The following is a 21517-nucleotide window of genomic DNA, read 5'->3' as shown; positions in this document are numbered from 1 at the left end:
TATAAAAATAGGGATGACTCAAAGGTTGAGTTTAGTTTAATAAAAAAAATTTCTTGGAGAGATGGCTCAGAGGTAAAGAGCCATGGCTGCTCTTCCAGAGGTCCTGAGTTCAATTCCCAGGAACCACATGGTGGCTCACAACCACCTGTAATGGGGATCCAATACCCTGCTCTGGTGTGTCTGTAGACAGCCATAATGTACTCATACAAATAAAATAAGTAAATTTTTAAAAAAAAAAGAAGGGCCAGTTTAAAAAAGAAAACACACACACACACACACACACACACTATTTATCTATGAAAGGCTTTGACTTGTAACAACCTGGATGGAAATGGAGGTCATTATGCTAAGTGACATAAACCAAGCACAGAAAAATGAGTGCTAGCTATCTTGTTCCCATGAGGAGTCTTAAAAAACAACATTACTTTTATAGAATGTAATAGTAGAGAGGTGGTTTAAACAGGCTGGGGAGGACTGCACTTATATAGGAAAGTGAATCAAGACACTCAACAAGGGTTAACTGTGTCTTGCAAAGTTCATTCACCTATATCTTTCTATCCAAAACTGCCAGAATACAGTACATATTTTTAGGGAATTCATTTGCTAGGACTGCCATAACTAAATCTAAAATCCTTGAGACCAGGTGGCTTAGACAATGGTTTATCTCTGGAGGCTGAAAGGTGAAAGAAAGCATTCAGTATGCTTGTTTCTTCCATGGTCTCCCTGTAGCTAACACATGTCTTTGTGTGGTCTCTATGGGCCCTCCCCCTCTTCCTTCTTTTAAAGATTTATTTATTTACTTAATTTTTGTGTATTGGTCCTTTGCCCCGTGTGAACGTCTGTGGATCTTGTCCCTGCTGTGTCAGATCCCCTGGAACTAGAGTTACAGTTTATATTAACCCTCTTCTTAGTGCTGGGGATCAAACTCATGTCCTTTGGAAGAGCAGATGGCACTCTTAACTACTGAGTCTTCTCTCCAGCACCCCTTCTTTTTGAAGTAGGGTTTTAGGTAATTCAACCTTCATATAGTTGCCTCCAACTAGTTATATAGGCAAGGATGATCTTTGACTACCCATCTTCCAGTCCGTTTTATATAGGTCTGCACCAGATGCCTGGTTCATGTGGACTTGGAATCACACATGCATGCTAGAAAATTACTATACTAACTGAGCTTTTCTTATAAGGACATCATTCCTACTGGATTAAGACCTGCACTTACAATTAACTTTGTATACATAAAGATGCTGCTCTCAAAGTCTTTCACATTAGAGAATAAGTCTTTAACATGTAAATTCTGAAGTCCACAATTCTGACCATAACACATTGAAATTCATATTTGGTGGGGAAGAAGACAGACAAGTGAAATGACTTTTTCTGGGTCACTTGGCTCTTGAATTACAAATTGAGACAAACATTCAAATTTTTTTCACAGTTCTATTTCTTCCCATTACATGATTAACAACCTTTCTGGAATTGCTTCCTCCATGACTTGTGTTCATGAGATAATTTCAACTTTATGGACGAAGGAATGTGACTTATCCACATAGGAAATCTGTGTTCAAAAATCATGACTTGGTAGTTTTTTTTAATATTTATTTTATTTGTATGAGTACACTGTAGCTATCTTCAGACACACCAGAAGAGGGCATCGGATCGCATTACAGATGATTGTGAGCCACCATGTGCATGCACAGTGATTCTTTATCTACTCATCACTGGTGGACACTAGATTAGAGAGAGATTCTATTATAACACTGAAATGAACATGGACATGCAAATGTGTCTTCAACATACTTCTTTCCTTTACTGTGGCTATAATACTATGCCATAGTTTAGCTTTAATTTTTTTTGAAGCCGCTCCATACTGCTTTCCATAAGTCATATGCCAGTTCTCACCTCCTACTATGTTGGGAGCCGCAATCGCCATTACAAGGTGGCAGCGACAACTGCTTCCGGGTTCCTCACAGAAGGCCAGGGACCAATCCAGATTAGACACGCTATGTTCCGACCACTGACTGACCATCCAGGATCCAGGGGCTGGGACTTTTTGGGCTATATAAGTAGCCGCTTTTCTGCAGCTCGGGGCCCTCTCGCCTGCAACCTAAAAGAGCTGTAATAAACCGTGTGTCAGAAGAATTCATCGTGTGTGGCGTCTTCCTTATCAGTGAGGCGGGCGCTACGCACTACTAAAAATTTGTGAGGGTTGCTTCCTCAAGTGAGGTTTTAGGATTTATATCTTTTTGCATTTAATTATGTGTACGTGCTTTGATGGGAGGGCCAGGTGCAGAGTGAGGGAGAGGGAGGGAAATACGAGCACAAGTGAGTGCAGGTGCTAGTAGTGTCCAGAGAGGGCACTGGACACCATGACGCTAGAGTAGTGTTATAGGCAGTTGTGAGCTGACTTCAGTGCTAGATTTCAAACTTGTATCTTCTACAAGAAGAGTACATATTCTTAACTGATAATACATCTCTTTATCCCCGAGTAAAAAATACTTCAAAATCCAGACTGGGGTTGGTGGGGCAATGTTTGGAATAATAAATAAATAAATAAATAAATAAATAAGAGTACTTTGAATATTTGAAAATGGAAGCCATAAATATAAAATAGTTACAAGAAACAATATTAATAAAACAGTTAGTGGCATTTTTTTAGGATCTATCCAAGTAAAATTAGTTTGATTGCTATTTTATGTGATGGAAGCTTTGCCTGCATGTTTGTCGGTGTACCGTGTGCATAACTGGTACTCAGCAAGTCCTAAAATCATTGCCTTTCACTGCTCCAAGCTGTGGTTGTGAGGCCCCGCCCCCCTTCCTGCAGCTGTCCGTTTCTGCTGCTGGCTGGGACCAGTGGAGTACGCTCTCCCTCAGAATCCCAATGGTTGGTGAGTGAGAGCAGAGGAGAAAAGTCAGAAGTAGGGTAACATCCCACACTGCTGTCTGTCTTTAAAATAAAACCAGTCAGCTGCGTAGTGATTAAGCTCACAATCCTAGCACTAGGGAAAACAAGGCAAGAGGATTACTGTGTGTTTGAGGCCAGCCCGGGTTACATAGGAAGTTCAGTTTTTAAAAGGGAGAAATGAAAGCAGTAACATGTAATGATGAGAATACATACATGACTGAAATTCTCAAAGAATAAACAAATATATGTTTTGAACGTCAAGGGAAGATACCAGTTGGTGAACGCTATGCAAAGTTATACACTTTGTGCTAAAGGGAAATATGAGAAGACATAAATCAAGGGGGGATAGCATCTCAGAAAGGAATCAGCTTTAGGGATCAAGGAAAAAAATATTTCAAGGAGAAAATGAACATAATATCTGATTTTGCCATGAAAATAAAATGTAAGAACATGTGGGATCTGGAAAGCTGTGTGACCCCAGGAGCCAGTCCTGAGCAAGAACAAGGTCAAAGCGTGTCCAAACCCCCAAAATCTTGTCCTCAGCCTGTCAGAAATAGACCTGCTTCCTCTTTGCTCTGGGCCTGCATATCTCAGCTCATGAAGTCCTCCGTGTCCTCACCTCTGCCACCCTTGAAGTAATCTGATAACCTGGTGGCCAGGTTTCAGGATAAACTTCCTCTCTCCTTATATGGACATGGAATTCCTCTTCATACAAATGAAGCCTTCCCAAGACCTTAGCCCCAGCCAATATTATACACTCACCCCCAAAACCCCTATCTACTCCCCGAGGTTTACATTGTCCATGTTACCCCCAATCAACTGAGCTGTTTCACTGTAAACCATCTCTGAAGAACGCTGTTTTTCCTGCACTCACTCCAACCAAGATCCTGTCTAACTGACCTACCCAACAAAGCTCTATTCCTTCCAGTCCAGCCTGGTATGCAAGAGTACATGGATATTCCTAGGAGAAAAGCGAACCCTGGCCAACAAGAGCAGACAGTAAAACTTTCCAATGAAAATTTGAATCATTCTGCAGGGTTAACGGATAAGGCAAGAGCCAGAAAGTGGACATGTAACGAGAGAGAACTTCTTTTCAAAGATAAGCAAGAATTGTTTAAATAACGTCAAGAAACCCAGGGGTGGGGGTGGGGTCAAGCATGTAACTGCCAAATCAATCAGAAGCTTCATCTAATACAAGGCAATTAATTAGTGGACACAAGTCTATTGATCTTGTTGCAAGCAGTACTATGACAGGAGCTTCTAGTCAAAACTCTCAAGCTACAGTGGAAGCAAGGGGCTCAAGGGAACATGTCAGCACATGTAAAGCTTAGAGTGTTAGAGAGATGGCTCCCTGCTTAAGAACACTGGCTGTTCTGCCAGAAGACCCCAGCACCTACATGCAAGTTCACAACCTTAACTCCAGGGAAAGGAAACAATCTTGGGACTCACTGAGTATTGGAAAATTGGAGTGTGGGGAGTGAAAAGCAGCACAGGCAAACAAAACAAAACAAGCAAACAAACACACAAAAACAGAGACAAGAAAGAAGAGGAAAAGACAGCAGTAAGGTAATAAACCAAGTGGTGGCCTAACTCCAAAAAGTCCTCACCAGTTTACTATAACCTAGAGAATGAAGGTTCTGACCTACTGGGTCCCTTTTTTAGTACAACTCAAAGGGATAAGAAAGCCAGATTAAAGCACAAAAAAATTAAGGCCAGCTATCTGCTAATGAATAAAACAGAACAGATTCACTAGAGGAAAACTGGGGCTGTAGAGGAGACGGCAATGAGCCAGAAAGCAGAGGGAAGGGACTCAGCTAAGCTCTTCTGGACCCTAACTTCCTTGGCCTTCATCAGACATGAACAGGCTAATGCCCAGAAGTTTGGGGTACTTAAAAGGGGGACTGAATAGAGAGTAAAGTACTTGCATATTGCATGTGCAGGAGGAAGGAAGAGTTCCTTCTAGGATGGAAGGAGACAACCAATTAGAAATTTCCCTGAGTCAGGGAAGCAGTTGACGCAGTCTTGGCTTCTTTTCTTTTCTCTCCTTTCTTTTGTTCTTTTCCTTTCGTAGTTTTTGTTATTCTTGTGGCTGTTACAAAAGTACTTTTTCTTACAGAGGCAACCTAATGAGAAAAAGGTTAATTTGAGCTCACAGGTCAAGGTACACCATCAGAGCAGGGAGGACAAGGGAATAGGAGCTTGAAGCACCTAGTCACCTGACATCTACAGTCAAGAAAGTAGAGAGCCATGAGTGCCTGCTGATGCTCAGATCCCTCCCTTCACTTCCAGGATGCAAGCCAGGGTGCGGTAAGTAATTGGGTCTTCATACCTAGGTTAACTCAATCAAGATAATAATACCCTCCAGGCAAGACCAGGTCTCCCAGGCAATTCTAGATTCTTGTCACAATGACAACACTACCCATCACACAAACCATCACCTTTGGACTTACCTGTTATAATTCCTATTGTTTGAGAGCACTCCTTTAGACTATAGCAGAAAACATGAAGTTGGCTCAGATATCTTGGTCATCCTGATAAGCCCTTAGAAACAGTGGTCATGGGCGTGTTCAGGGAATTGTGTTTAATGCCTTGCTTGTTCTTTGACTATTTGTGTTTATTGTCTTGCTTGTTCCTTGACTATTTGCATCTATTGTAATGCTAGACCCTCAACCTAGATCTGACCTTAATACATACATGTAATCAAAATGGTATAAAAGCAAAAAGGAGGAGGGGAGATGGGATAGGGAGTTCTATGGAGGGGAAAGGGGGAAAGGGGATGACATCTGAAATGTAAATAAATAAATTATCCAATAAAAAAATTGAAAAAAATCTCCCTGTTATTGCTGCATTCTTAACTGCTTCAGAGTCATCATTGTGACTTGTATTTAACTGTTGATGGAAAGAATGCTGGAAGATGAGAATTAAATGTGCCATTGAACTGGGCATGGTGGTCACACCTTAATCCCAGCGCTTAACTCGGGAGGCAGAAGCAAGTAGATGCCTGCGAGTTTGAAGCCAGCCTGATCTATAGAACAGGTTCTAGGACAGATAGAGATACATAGTAGAGAAGGCCTGTCTCATAAATATGTGTATACATATATAGTTTGCATATAAATAATAACCCATTTCAGAGACAGCAAGGAAGTAGAACAGTATAAAACAGTTTTAATATTATCCATATTTAAATAATCTTTTAATCTCTAGTATATTAAATCTATTGGCTAGAAAGCCCAGAGGTGAAATCAGGAAAAAGAAACAGCATTTATTCACACATTCAAGGCCAGTCAGAAACAAACATGCAGTGTGTTAGTAGTATTCTGTCTAAACTCCACCTCCACAGTTACCTGGCAACACCCAGGTATGCTCCTCCCCACAGTCACCTGGCAACAGCCAGGTCGGCGTGCCCACTATAAAAGGGGCTGCTTGCCTCCTCCTCTCTCTCTCTTTCTCTCTTACTCTCTTGCCTCTAGCTTCTCCTTGCCCTTCCTTCCTTCCCTTCCCCCTCTCTCCACGTGGTCATGGCCGGTCTCCACTTCTCTCCTCTCTCTCTCCTCTTTCTCCACCATCTTCTCCCATTTCTCCCCCTACCTTTGCCCTCTGCCCCAATAAACCTCCTCCCCTTTGGAACCGTTTGTTCTGCTGTTGTCTGTTCCAAGCTGCGCGCGGAAGTCTAACACAGTGACATAAACATCTTAAATTAGATTTTGTTAATTTTCATAACCTGAAAATCTCATCATCATACACAGAATATTTTAAACCAGGGTTGAATCACACACACACACACTCTTGCACACATGTGTGTGCGCGTGTGTGTGTGTGTGTGTGTGTGTGTGTGTAAAATACTTATCATTGAGTCAAGATAACAATGTAGAAGTCAGTCATTTGAAAACTTCCTGATAGGAACTCATGATTAGCTATAGGCTTTTAAAAATATTTTAAAATCATTATTAAAAGTAGATTCTTCTCTTACACAATACACTCCAACTGTTCCTCTCCCTTCACTTCTCCAAGCTCCCCCTACCTCCCCTCTGCCCCAAATTCATTTCTTATCCTTTTGTCTTGAGGGAAATAGCCTCTAAGCAGGCCACCAAGAGAATAAAAGCAAACATGACAAAACAAGACAATGCAAAGGCTGGACAAGGCAACTCAATAGGAGGAAGAGTCCCAAGAGCAGAAAAAACAGTCAGAGGCACACCTGTTGAGAGTCCCCCAGAAACACCAAGCTAACAGCCATAACATATACACAGAGAACCTGGTACAGACCCAGGCAGACCCATGGCTGCCACCTCAGTCTCTGTGAGCCCATATGAGTCTTGCTTAGATGATCCAGTGGGCCATGTTGTCCTGGTCCTCCATCCCTTCTGACTTCTACAATCTTTCCACAGGGTTCCTAATATCTTAAGGTAGGGAGCTGATGGAGGACATTGTGTTTTTAAAATTGAAATAGCAGAGGAGAAATAAGCAAAGAATGTCTATTATATTTGTTTCTTCAACGTCAGTGAAATAATTTCACATAAGAATTGAGAATTAAAAAAACAAAACATAGGATTCTGAGAGAAAGTATTTTTTTTAACACATAATGTACTGCCAACAGTTCTCAATGGGAATTTTAAGCATAAGATGTAGAATGTAACAAGTGTAATTTGAAAATTCTTATTAGCATTAAGCGGTTCTAACACTCTAATATTCTTCCTAGGCTAAGAAGACTTGATAAAAGAATAAACAGAACCAACTATTTACATAAAGCACTTAAGAACGAACTAAGCTAATCATAGAAGGCTACCATTTACCGTATACTTCCCAGCATTTAATCCTCCCACTTATATATGATTATTAATATAAGATATTTTTACTGCCTATCTTTGAGAAACCAAGATAGAAACTCAAATAAAGGAAAGGGAGGAGAGAGATTGCTCAGTGGTTAGAGCACGTTTTAGTTGGGATTTTATTGTGGTGAACAGACACCATCATCACAACAACTGTTATAAAGGAAAACATTTCCTTGGGGCTGGCTTACAGTTTCAGAGGTTTAGTCCACGATTGTCGTGGCAGGAAGGACTGTAGCATGCAGGCATACATGATCCTGGAGGAGCTGAGAGCTCTACCTCTGGATACACAGGAAGCAGGAAGAGCAAGTGAGACCTGATTTTGAGACCTCAAAGCCACCTGCTACTGAAGCACTTTCTCCAACAGAGCCACACCCATTCCAACATTAGTGGCCACACCCACTAATGGTGCCGCTCTCTATGAACTTATGGGGGTTATTTTTATTCACACCACCACAGAGCGCTTACTGTTTTTAGATTTACAGAACCAATTCAAATGAATACTGTTCCCTGGTCAACTCACTACTGGCTGCCTGAAACCCCCAAATCTAACATCTCTGGTCTCGGTGGACAGCCACACACACCCCACCCCACCCACACCCCCAGACATACTTTTAAAAACGAAAACTTTTTTAAAAAAATTAAAGAAAAAAGGCCTGGCATGATGGTGCATGTTTTCAATCCCAGCAATAGGAGAGTCAGAGACAGGTGGATATCTCAGTTCAAAGCCAGCATAGTCTACATACATAAGGAGTTCCAGGACAACTTGGACTACTTAAAAGACTCTGTCTCAAATAAAACAACACTTGTATCTAATTAATGACACTTATGATTGGCTGGGTGGCTCGGCTCTTTCTTATTTTCATGAGTTGCACCGGCCTGGACAAAGTCCTGAACACCCCACCCACACACACACCCTCACCTCACCGCCACCGCACCCAGGGCGGTCTTGAGAGCTGAGAACCGACTTTCTGTGCCTTGCTCCTGAGGACACGCCCTTCCCGCCACCCCAGAAAGGAGTCCAGCAAGAGTTCAGGATAATTATTTTTCCGTTAACCTGGTAGAGAAGAGGCTTATAGAGATTAATTTTGTAAGAATGTTCCTTCACACCCTATTCTGAAGCCTAAGACTCTGCTCACTGCAGATGGGGTTTTCGGGCACCATTCTTTGCTGTTTTCTGCCAAACACATGTCATTGTAAGCCACCGATGACGGTATGAGGGTGCTACAAGCTTGATCCATCAAAAACAAATTCAGAAAATTAGTTGAGGGCCAAGAAACTACTACATAGTCCAACTTCACTGTAACATCTGAGAAGTTTCTCAAAAAGCAAAATAAGATAAAGATGAACTGATTTCCAAAACTCAGAAAGAACCCTCTGGAATGTAATGAACCACACTATAGAGAACCTACCATTTCATTATCTGTAAAGAGAACGGAAGCATTTCTAACTTGCCATTGTGTTTTTAGAAAGAGGGGATTGAACTACAGTGAACGACAACAAAAGAAAAAAAGCGAAAACCTAAACAATGCAAAACAAAACAAAACAAAACAAAACAAAACAAAACAAAACAAAACAAAAACCCTCGCAGTACATTCTGGTCCGCTATCCAGGCCAATCTGGCTAAAAGCAACCAGACCTGCCCGGGCAAGCCTTGGCACTGAACATTCAGTTCCGCAGCTTAAGGAAGGACAGTTCGGAAATGCTCCAATGAGAGAGGCTCAACGAGTCGGGTGTGGCTTCAAGGGGGCGGAGAATTGAAGTCTGGACAATGGGAAGTGTGCGTTGATTGGCCGAGCTTCCTCAGAGGCCATCCATCAAAAGAAGCACACCAATCAGCGGCGAAGATGCGTCCCAGCTAGCAACCCAAGTCCCCAGCCTGTCCCCCACCGAGGCCGGGCGCAGTCCTTCGCTGCGCGCTGACCCCAAGGAAGGCAGCGCCTAGTCAGGGCCCTGAGGGACCCTCCACCGGGACGCCGGCCCCTCCCCGGGCCTCTGCTCACTTGCCCCCCCGCGAGTCCGTCCCCCTAGTCGGCCTGTCGGATCGGGGACGTGGGGCGAGCTGAGAGCAGGCCCGGGGTGGGTGGTCATCGTGGTGAAGACGTGGCTGTCAAGGTGAGAGGGGACTATAGGGTGGACCACAGAACCCTGAACTCTGGAAAGCAAGCCGGGGCTAGTCTGCGCCTAGAGAGGCGCAGCGGGAGCGGTAGTCCTGTGTCATGCCTCTCAGTCCCAACCTGCACCCATGAACTGAGTTAGTGGTTCCTCACCAAGACGACTCTTATATCTGTCGTATCTTTAAATTGACCAGGAAAGGATCATCCTCTGTATCCAGAGCTTAGGTTGTGCCCAGGACTCAGAGGAAGTGTAACACATACTTATACCAATGCGATTCCCAGTTTCACCTAACTTTTTCTTTTGGTTTTTAAATGGCGTTAGACTATTAGGAGCACTGTGCGCTAAGCACCGCGCCACACTGAGTCATATCGTGTGTTATTCACAGTCACTCCAAGAAACAGATGTTGTCACCCTCGTTTCTCAGATGTAGAAATAAGCTCCTTTTCTGGCAATAATTGGGTACCTATCTATGTGCTAAGCAGTTTCTGTGACTCTTTAAGCAACCCGGTCTATGAGCTTAGGTAATAATCTTATTTCTGCTTCACAGGTAAGGAACTAAGAAGGTTCACGTTGTTAACATATATGGAAGATTATGTACTAACATTTGGCTTTTGGTTTGGGTGTATCATCTGGGGCAGTATCTGTTTGTGGCATGTACTAACAATGAAGACGTCTTTCCTTAAGTTGGAAATAAATTTTTTTAAGCCATAGTTCATGTCCTATACAAACTCAAAATTTAGGAAAGTGACCGACTGGGTGAAGGGAAAAATACTTACAGCCTTTGCACTGTCTTAGACTTAATGGAGGGAGGTGGGGGTGGGGGAAGCACTGTAAAGCACTTTTTGGCACACACAGTGCAAAGATAGCCAGGCAGGAAGGGTTCTTATGCTCTTTTCTGGGTTTGTTCTATTTATAGATGATAGAAGTACTGACAACTGACTCTCAGAAACTGCTACACCAGCTGAACACCCTGTTGGAACAGGAGTCTAGATGTCAGCCAAAGGTCTGCGGCTTGAAACTAATTGAGTCTGCCCATGATAATGGCCTCAGAATGACTGCAAGACTACGGGACTTTGAAGTGAAAGATCTACTCAGTCTAACTCAGTTCTTTGGCTTCGACACAGAGACATTTTCCCTAGCTGTGAATTTACTGGACAGATTCTTGTCTAAAATGAAGGTATGTTGATGCTACAATATCTCATTTCTTAATTTCGCTCCGTGTGTTCAAAAAATCAAATGGCAGAGGGCTGGAGAAATGGCTCAGGGGTTAGGAGTGCTTGCTGGTCTTCCAGAAGATCTAAATTCAGTTTCAACACCTAGGGGGACAGTTGAAATCTGATGCCCTCTTATAGCCTCCTCTGGCACATGCACAAATGTACCAAACATTCACACATATACACATATTAAGATTAATAAAAAGGAAAAGCCATCCAATTGTTGGATTAGGGATGGTATGCAAAAACACTTTCAAGTGTGGCAATGCTACCTTTTCATAATCACGACTAGTAATACATCACTTATTAGTTGTATGCCGGAAGTAGAAAGTAATTTACCATCAAACAATTAATTGTAGTACTCTAGTAGTAGAAAAGCTAGCTGTATTTTAAAAAAAAACCTTTCTTGAGCCAGCAAAATAATTGAACACCTAAGAGTACTTGCTGTACATGCCTCAGATAGTCAAATCTGAGTTCTAACCCCAGAACGAACTCCCAAAAGTTGTCCTCTGACCTTCACACATGCACCACGGCAAACACATGCTCTCAAATCTATCTCTCCCTTACATAGAGGAGTAATAAAAAATAAAATTAAGGGCCTGGCGAAATGCCTGTAATCCTAGCACTCGGATGGCAGAGACAGGGAGGTCTCTGTGAGTTTGAGGCCAGCCAAGTCTACATAGTGACTTCCAGGACAGCCAAGGATATACAGTGATACCATTTCAAAAAAATTATTAGAAATTTCTTTAAAACTGTTTTACATATATTTGTATGTTTGAGTGTGTGTGTGTATGTTTGTGTGTGTATGTTTGTGTGCACACTCATGCTGCAATGTATGTGGAGGTGAGGTCTACTACAGGAATTGTTTCTCTCCGACCACTACCGTGTGTCTTGGGGATTGAACTCAGATCATCGGGGTTGGCCATCAGCTTCTTTTCCCACTGAGCCACCACACTAGCCCCAATCAAAACCTCTCTTGATAGACTGGCTATTTCCATTCATCTCCTCACATCCATAGATTTAAAGTTAAATCTGTTAAAGTCCGAATGTTAGGTTGTGGATTAAAAATTAGAATATATTTCTTAATCACTACTCACATAAAAATTCTAATTCCTTTAGCTATCTGGCATTTCCTGTTCCAGTATGCATGCAACAGAAAAGGAAGCATTGTCAGGGGGAGGATCATTTATAACTATTTCCCTGTAACTGACAAAATATTCATATGGCTTTCAAAGTTTAACTCTTAAAACTGAAGTTGTCTTCCCTATCCACCCAAAGTCACTGGTTTCACGGAGGGCACATAAGACCATCAGGATCCTGTCAAAGTAGAATATGTTAAATCTGTTGTAGCTGAGATATTTGCCTTTGATAGATTTTTCATAATGGCTCTTGAGTCCTAGGTTGCCTTTGTGTTCAACTGAAGCATCTTAAAGACACTGTTGTGTTTGTAGGTACAGGCGAAGCATCTTGGGTGTGTCGGACTGAGCTGCTTTTATTTAGCTGTGAAATCGATTGAAGAGGAAAGGAATGTCCCACTGGCGACGGACTTGATCCGAATAAGTCAGTATAGGTTCACGGTTTCAGACCTGATGAGAATGGAAAAGATTGTGTTGGAGAAAGTGTGCTGGAAAGTCAAAGCTACCACTGCCTTTCAGTTTCTGCAGCTCTATTACTCGCTCATCCAAGAGACCTTGCCATTTGAAAGGTATGTGAACTCTGTTTTGAACAAAAAGGTTTGGAAATCAAAGGGATACTGTCTGGCTGTTGTATAAAATCAGGATTTTTTTTCATCAGAGGGTTCTGATCAAAATAAGTGTATGGCACCTGTGGTCCCTTGGACTTTGCTGCCTAGCAGAAGTGAACAGATGCCTGAACAGATGCCTGTCAGTCATTTACTGAAGGCTCCTCCTTAAGATTATAGCAAGTTCCTACTCTACAGAACCTAAGAAATAAGCATTTAACATAAATTATAGAAACACATTCAAAAGATGCAGAATTTTTACTGAAATAAAATCATGGTATTTGTGGTATACTAATTACTGTTCACCGAATGGTTTTTGACCAGAATCATTTAAAACTCCTGTTTCAGAAGTTCCTGTCACTGATAGAAGAGAATTTCCTTTTCTTAAAATAACTTTTTTATAGTGTGTATAAGTTTTATTTTAAAAACTGCCTTCAATACATTTCTAAAACTGCCAACTTGATATAATACTGTCTACATAAAATCAATCCCATTTTCTTTTTAAGGAGAAACGATCTGAATTTTGAGAGACTAGAGGCCCAACTTAAGGCGTGCCACTGCAGGATCATATTTTCTAAGGCAAAGGTACATACTTTATATGATTAATTCTAATTACAGAGACCTATTTTTACCGTTGACATTTACTTTCTATTCATCTTTTTCAGCCTTCTGTGCTGGCACTGTCTATCATTGCTTTGGAGATACAAGCACTGAAGTATGTAGAGTTAACAGAAGGAGTAGAATGTATTCAGAAACATTCCAAGGTATGCCAAGGTTATAGCATTGATCCTATTAGCAAGCTACAAGAGAAATGTATCCACTGTACCTCCTAACATAAAATAGGATGCTGTATATTGATCTGAAGCTTAAATGGTTCTCCCTTAGTTCCCTTTGGATGAGGAAACATCTTAATGAGAATAATTTATTACTATAACTACAGTGGAGCTTTTAATTTATGTTTTTTTTTAATTTATATACAGATAAGTGGCCGAGATCTGACCTTCTGGCAAGAGCTTGTTTCCAAGTGTTTAACCGAATATTCATCAAACAAGTGCTCCAAACCAAACGGTCAGAAATTGAAATGGATTGTGTCTGGTCGCACCGCACGGCAACTGAAGCACAGTTATTACAGAATAACTCACCTCCCAACGATTCCTGAGACCATTTGTTAGTCGGTAAATCTGGCTGTTATTCTCCATACAGAAAAATTTCTAGTGTGATCATTTTTCTGCTACAACTGAAGAATTAAAATACTATCTTCAACGCAAAGTATATGGGATGAAAATAGTAACGGAAAAGTGAGTTGTTGATGTAGAAAGAGAATACTAGAAGGCATTCACTGTGTACAGTGCATAGCAGTCTTAAGGTAGAGGACGCATCAAACCTCTAGACATATGCTAAGACTTTCATCAAAGGATTAGCGTAGCAAAGAGAATCCTCCAAACCTAAATTGTAAAAGTAGTTACTGAAATAGCACTTCTTTAAATTACATACCACCCCACTGTAACTTATGCAAAGTTACATAAGCCCAAGCAGAACAAAAAATGTGACCCATAGATGAGCAAATTTTAAACTGTCCATTGATTAGGAAAGTGAAGTATAAACTTAGGTGATGGACTTACAAAGTAATATAGGCATGCCCACCTTAGGTTTTTGGAAACTGCCGGGGTGTCTCAATTCTACAGTTAGTATTTTCCCTCTTTAGCAGTTGGACTAATACAAAGTAATTATATGCATGAAGCTATAAAATTGGTCTCTGATACAAATACATTTTTACCATCTAAATTTCTTAATCATAGCAAGGATTTATCTTTTTAAGATTAAAAATATTTTTTTTATGGCGGCACACGCCTTTAATCTCAGTACTAGGGAGACAGAGGCAGATGGATCTCTTTGAGTTCGAAGCCAGGCTGGTCTATATACAGTGAATTCCAGGACAGCTAGAGAGCTATATAATGGAGAAACCCTGTCTCAAAAACACTCAAAACAAACAAACAAACAAACAAACAAACATCAAATGTAAATGTTGCTGGGAAGATGGCTTAGAAGGTAAGGAAGGGTGCTTACCCTCAAGCCTGACATCCTGACTTCATTCTTCAGGACCAACATGATGAAAGGAGAGAACAAACTCCCAAGTTCTTTGGCACGTTCTCTGACAGATGCACATGCCTTACCACCCCCCTGCAATAAATATTTGATCATGTACCTGAGATATCACCAGTTCACCATTAGCAGCTTGACGTCTTATAGGCAGATTTCTGTTAAGTTGGGTTGTTTGCCTATGCAGTGAGATTGCAGCAGAAGCAGCAACAAAAACAGTCCCAGAAGTCTTTCTCTGCCGCTCTGACCTGAGTTTCCTACGGTACAGGATTTACTCTAAGAAACCTCAGCACTTTATCATGTTAGCATTGGCAGAATGGCCTCACGGTTTGGGGAAACTCCCGATTCTAGGCTTGGGAGAGCTATGTTTAGATTTGAATTCACCCACGAAGCATTCGAATCAAGGCTAAAAACATAAATGTGAAATAATACTGTGAACCTTCACTTTAACATTGCTCTAACTTCCCAGATTTGATCAATATATACTTAGGTGGTATGAAAAATGGTAAACTGCCTTCAGAGTTTAAATAATGAGGTCTACATCAAAACCAACATTTCACTAAAACACTTTTAAGGTATTAAAAGAGGTATTTTAAGTGATAAAATGGTTTCTTGGCATCCATAACCAAGTAATAGTTAATTTAGAGATGGGATTTTTTTTTATTGCTATGAGAATTACATTTTAAATTGTGGGTGTTTTATATAAGGCAGATTTCACAAATTTTGAAAATTTGTTACCTTTAATATTTCTTCTAGAGAATAGGTGTTTGTATCCATAATAAAAGAAAAATTCATCAGAATTGCTGCCTCAATCTAGTCCCATTTGAGAGAATTTATTTCTACTGTCTCAATAACTGGATGAATTACCACTCTGAAAATTTATTTATTGCACTAAAGTTAGTTTAGGCTTGATAAAACACTCCAGAAGTTTTTTTTTTTTTTTTTTTTTTTTTTTTTTTTTTTTTTTTTTTTTAAAACCACAGACTGTTTCTATAAAACTGCTGCTGCTTCTAGTGTAGAATTTTGTTTTAAAAAAAAAAACCAAGTTTATCTGCAAAACCTTCCTATAGGTCTTAAGGGAAGTAAAGAGGCACCTCCATAATTCTAACACCACCACGGCTGTGCTCACATTCTCCATGCTGGCCTTGAATGTATGATGTACTCTGTTAAAATGTCGGTAGTTCCTCAGTGCCCTGTACAGCCTGAGTCTACCTAGAATAGCTGTAACCATTTTGACATGTAATGGAGAAGAAAATTATCCATTGAGAAGCTGAACAATAAACCAAAGAACGGGTGTATTTTAAACCTTTGTAAACCTTGTTTCACTGAGAACATTTCAGTTCTTCCTAAAGGGTGATATGCTTCAATTTGAAAACAATATTGATTTTGAGTGAACAGAAGTAAACTTACCAACTACCATTATGTTCTGGATACACCTTTCAATAAAATTATTGAAATGCAACCTTCTCTGGTTTTGTTTTGTGATTTAAGTATTTTAGCAATATTATGAAATAAGCTTTATTTGTATTGTATATTACTTTTACTAAAGTTAAGATGCACAGAAGCAGACACAAAATCTCTTAGTAGTATAGTTATCAAGCTGGGTATGGTGGTACACACTTGTAATTCCAACACTGGAATTCAGTTCCAACACAGCCAAAACTTCATATCAAGTTCCAGGACAGCCAAACCTACATGGTGAGACCCTATCTCAAAATGTATAATGTCACCATTACCCAATTACTTTAATTTTTAAAAGAAAAACACAGGTTAAGTACATATACTTATATATACACTAAAACACTGTATTTTGTACGCATTATTATTAATCAGGTTTTTCATTTAGACCCACCAGTGCTATGGATGTTATTAACAATAAAAATGTATGTGTGTACTTCTTACTGAGTGTAATTAAGGTTATTCACTTAAGCATGGGTCAGAAATTATTTACTGGAACACAGGAAGCTTTTCAATGGATGGAACCCTGCGGAAAACAGCTGTGCTATCTAGTTTTATGTCAGCTTCACACCAGCCATCATCATTTTAGAAGAGAGAACTTCAACTGAGAAAATGCCTCCACTGGATTGGCTGTAGGCAAGCTGTGAGGAACAGGCCATGAAGCAGCACTCCTGGACATCTGCCTGCTTCTGCTTATTTAAGTTCCTGCCCTGCCTCCCTTCTGTGCTGGGCTGTGATATGGAAATGTAAGCGCAATAAGTCCTTTGCTTTTAATCCTGGTATTTTCTCAGAGTATGAGAAATCCTAGTGACTTCCCCTAGTCACCTTTGTCAACAGTCCCTCGGGGATAGGTGGGGCCTCATGAACTGTGAGTGGATGAAATGTGAATGGACCCAGTTCCTTAGAGCATTTCAAGAGAGTTATAAAGCAGGCATTGTGAGAAAATGACAATGGCCCATTGTACTTGACTCTACTTTCCAAGTACATGAACTTAATGTATTTCCAAATATAAGATATACATATACAAATAATTGCTATTTCTGATCTAACGACTGTGGCCGACAGTCATCCGTATAACTATAACCCACCTGATGTATGTCCTAAACTGAATGAAAATAATCAGTTACCAAATACATCAGACACAGGAAGTCATTAGTACTTTGTATATATATAGTACTAAGGGTTAACAAGAAGATTCAGGAATTTCTGACTCCCAGGCCTTTTGCTCTTATGACTCTGCATATTGTCCCAAAATAGAGAATTAATTCATGTGAAATTGTAATCCACATAATCCAAACCATATTCTGTGCTATCATGAGGGAATTATATGTGGACTTTCCCTCTTTTATAATAGCAAAGTAGTCTTTATCAACCATGTCATCACAAAATGTGCTACATTTTTTACGGTGTTAACTGGGAAGTTTATAACTTTCCTAGTCCAAAACCAGCTGATACAGAAACAATCTGGAAGTATTCAACACCTTTTCTCATTTCTTTTCCTGTTAGTCTGCTTTTGTTGTTTTTCAAAACAGGTTTTCCTCAGTGTAGCTGTCTGGCTCTGTGGACCAGGCTAGCCTTGAATTCAGAGATCCACCTGCCTCTGCAATGCGGAGATTACACGCTTTCTTGAAGTTCAGCCAGCTAGAAAATTTGGGGAACTTCAGCCTGATAAAAAGGAAGCATGGATACCTTGTAGATAGTATTCCACATAATGAACAGTGTGTTAACCATTCTAAGCCACAGCTAATACCAGGCTGATCAATTTCTCTATCATCTAGCCAGTATCATCAGGAATGGTGAAGATGTTAATAGGCCCTAATTTCAGCACCTGGGAGGCAGGTGATCAGGATATCTCAGCCACAAAAGTTATTTCAAGATCAGCATAAACTTCCTGAAGACTCTTATCTCCAAAGGAAACAGACCAAAGAAGAGTTGGGGGGAGGGGGGTAGACTACGAACTAGAAATGGTAAAATGAACCTGATTTACACAGGAAACTCAAGCAATCAAAAAGAATCCTCAAAAACAAACCAAGCAAAACCCACAAACTGAATTTATCAAGGCCACAGAACACAAAGTCAACAAACTAAAATCAAGCCTATCTGTATAAATGATAATACTAAATTATAAAATCAACAGCACTTTAAATTGTTCCACCTAAAAATGAATATTGGGGGAAGAAAGACACAAAGGATCTTTAAACTGACAATTACATTAAATGCCAATAACTGAAATCAAAGGGACTCAATGTAGACTCTACCTGTAGACTGCAAAGACTTATGAAATTCTACCCTATGATTGTCTTCCTGAATTCAGATCTGTCCGATCTGTATTTATGAGAGAATTAACTAAAACTCAAATAATGGCACATCTCTCAGAGATTTTTTTAAATTACATCATTTGAAGTGACAAGACATACTTCTAATCTGGATCTTTGAGGTGGGAAGATCCACCTTTACTCTGGACCACACCTTCTGCTGGCAACCTACATAAAAGACACAGAAGGCAGCTTGCTCTCTTCTTGCCTGCCTGCTCTGGGTTCTTGCTAGCAAGTCCATTCCTTCACTGACATTACAGCCTACTGTTTTGGAATTTCAGGGTATACTTAAGACCAGCTGTGACATCCAGCCTTGTAGACTGAAAAACTAATTACTGGATTCTTGGGACTTCTATTCGTAGGCACCCAATGCTGGACTAAATGGACCAAAGACTGTACACCATTTAAATAAATCCCTTTTATATAGAGATTCACTCTAAGTATATTACTCTAGAAAACACATTACAATCTCAGTGAAATCTCTCATAGATACAGACTGGATGGATCTGAACTCAGAAAGACACAGGAACTAAAAGGTCAATGCAGCTTTGAAAAAGAATATAGTTGGAGTCACGCTACTCAATTCTGAGTCTTGGACTGTAAGCCTATGATAATCAAGGTAGCGTGCCGCTGGCAAATAGACAGATTGATACATAGTTCAGTAGAAAAGGGTTCAAAACCAGACTCACATAAATATAGAACTGTTGTTTGTTTTGACACAGAGTGTCTACTTAGTTTTTTCAATAAAATAATTCTGAAACTAGTGGGTAGGTACCCACCTGAAAGAAATACTAAATTTCCACCCACACTTTCTAGCTTACATGAATATGTTAAAGACAGGTTAAAGGTAAATGCAAAACATCCAATTAATAGCTGCCCCATATCCACACTGGGTAGTCTTTCTGCTTCTCCTTGCTTATTACTCCTAATTAGGTTTTTCAACAATCCATGACCCTTCTTTGAGAAGCCTATCTATGCTTTGGAATATCTATCTTTCTGAGCACTTCTTTCTGTGTATTTTCTGTAGTAAAAAATCTTTATTTAATAGAACCTCAACTTTGGTTTTTAAAAAATACATATATAATCTTAAGATAAAGACAAAGGAAAAATTTTTATGACCAGAAGTTCCCCTAAGAGTTCTTAAGGGAAGACAAGACACCAAAGGCATAGTCCACTGACAATATAATAAACTAGACTTTGCCAAAATAAAAATCTTCCAAAAACACTATCAAGATAGTAAAAATAGCCGGGCGGTGGTGGCGCACGCCTTTAATCCCAGTACTTGGGAGGCAGAGGCAGGCGGATTTCTGAGTTCGAGAGTTCGAGGCTAGCCTGGTCTACAGAGTGAGTTCCAGGACAGCCAGGGCTACACAAACAACAGAGAAACCCTGTCTCGAAAAACCAAAAAAAAAAAAAAAAAGATAGTAAAAATAATGGATGAAGGGTGGGGTGCCTTCAATCCCTGATCAGCAGCAGCTAATACAGGAGGATTCCAGTTCACAGCCAGTTTGCATTACATGGCAAGACATCTCAATAAAACAAAACAAAACAAAACCAACAACCAAATAAAGTCCACAGGAAATTACTTAAAAACCATATAGCTGATAACCTGTACCCAGATTATTTACTACTTAACAATAAGACAACCCAATCTAAAAATGGGCAAAAGATTTGAATAAACACTCTTCAAGGAAGATACACAAATATTCAATACCAGCTATAGCTTGCCTTCACAGAAATGTAAATCAAAACCACAGAGGTCTGTGAGATGACTCATGGGTAAAAGACTTGTCACCAACACCTGAGAGCTACATGGTAAAACAGAAAAGCCTTTTTGCACACTGTGGAACGTGCATGTCCCCTCCCCCTCATCAACATAACAATGAATAAGTGTACAATATCCACAAAGAGAGTAAACTAGTTACTATCACTAGAATGACTAGACTTGAAAAGCCAGCTAAGAATAAGTGTAGGAAGTGATGTGGAGAAACCAACGCCCTGAACACCACAGGTATATGGGTAGCTGTTGCTTTGGAAAACAGCCTGGTAGTTCTTCAAATGATTAAACTGAAGACTTAACACATAACCTAAACGTTCTACTATGAAAGTGTCTTAGCTAGGGTTACTATTTCTGTGATGAAACAAAAATGACCAAAACCAACCTGGAGAGGAAAGGTTTATCCAACATATATAACCTGATTCACAGTCCGCTGAGGGAAGCCAAGACATAGCAAACCCAAGTAGGGAATCCAAGACTCAAACCCAGCAAGAACCAGGCAAGAGCTGACACAGAGGCCATGGACAGTGTTGCTTACTAGCTTGCTTCATGGCTTGCTCAGCCTGCTTTCACACAGACCCAGGACCATGACTCCAGGGATGGCACCACTCACAATGGACTGGGACCATCCCCTCACTAATTAAAAAGCCCTAAAGGCTTGCCTACTGCCCAATTTTATGAAGGCATTTTCTCAATTGAGGTTCTCTCTTCTAAAATACTTCTAGTGCAAGATGAACTGTTTCTGGTGCAAACAGTAAGCTAACACTTTAAGTACATAAAAACTGGTCCCACACACATTTATAGCAGCATTACTCAGCAGAGCCCAAACAGGAAAATATCTGAATATACATCTTAAAAATGGACTGTGTGATAAGGCCATATAATGAAACAGTATTCACACATAAAACAAGCATGGGTGAACTTCCCAAAGACTACAAATACTATAGTGCCATGTGTGTGAAATGTCTTTAACAAAGAGATCTATGCAAAAGAATATCCGAAGCTGGCTGGAATAGAAAGGCATGACAACTGACCAATGCAAGGCTATTTGTGGTGATGAAATGCCTGA

At 40.2% G+C, this 21517-nt stretch overlaps 1 protein-coding gene across 1 annotated transcript; it reads left to right on the top strand.

Annotated features, from left to right (window-relative positions):
* The first annotated feature begins 9593 nt into the window (after window positions 1–9593).
* Window positions 9594–14067, top strand: Ccng1 (cyclin G1). Its single transcript, XM_028789041.1, has 6 exons — window positions 9594–9840; window positions 10760–11020; window positions 12509–12762; window positions 13305–13383; window positions 13464–13562; window positions 13779–14067. Exons 2-6 carry the CDS (start codon window positions 10760–10762, stop codon window positions 13968–13970), a joined length of 885 nt encoding a protein of 294 aa, XP_028644874.1. The 5' UTR covers window positions 9594–9840; the 3' UTR covers window positions 13971–14067.
* Window positions 14068–21517: the final 7450 nt, after the last annotated feature.

This window comes from Grammomys surdaster, unplaced genomic scaffold, assembly GCF_004785775.1.
Source record: "Grammomys surdaster isolate TR1022 unplaced genomic scaffold, NIH_TR_1.0 125776, whole genome shotgun sequence".
In the NCBI taxonomy this organism is placed as follows: Eukaryota; Metazoa; Chordata; class Mammalia; order Rodentia; family Muridae; genus Grammomys; species Grammomys surdaster.
The sequence above is the reverse complement of the archived record's forward strand: the minus strand, read 5'-3'. Positions and strand labels throughout refer to the sequence as shown.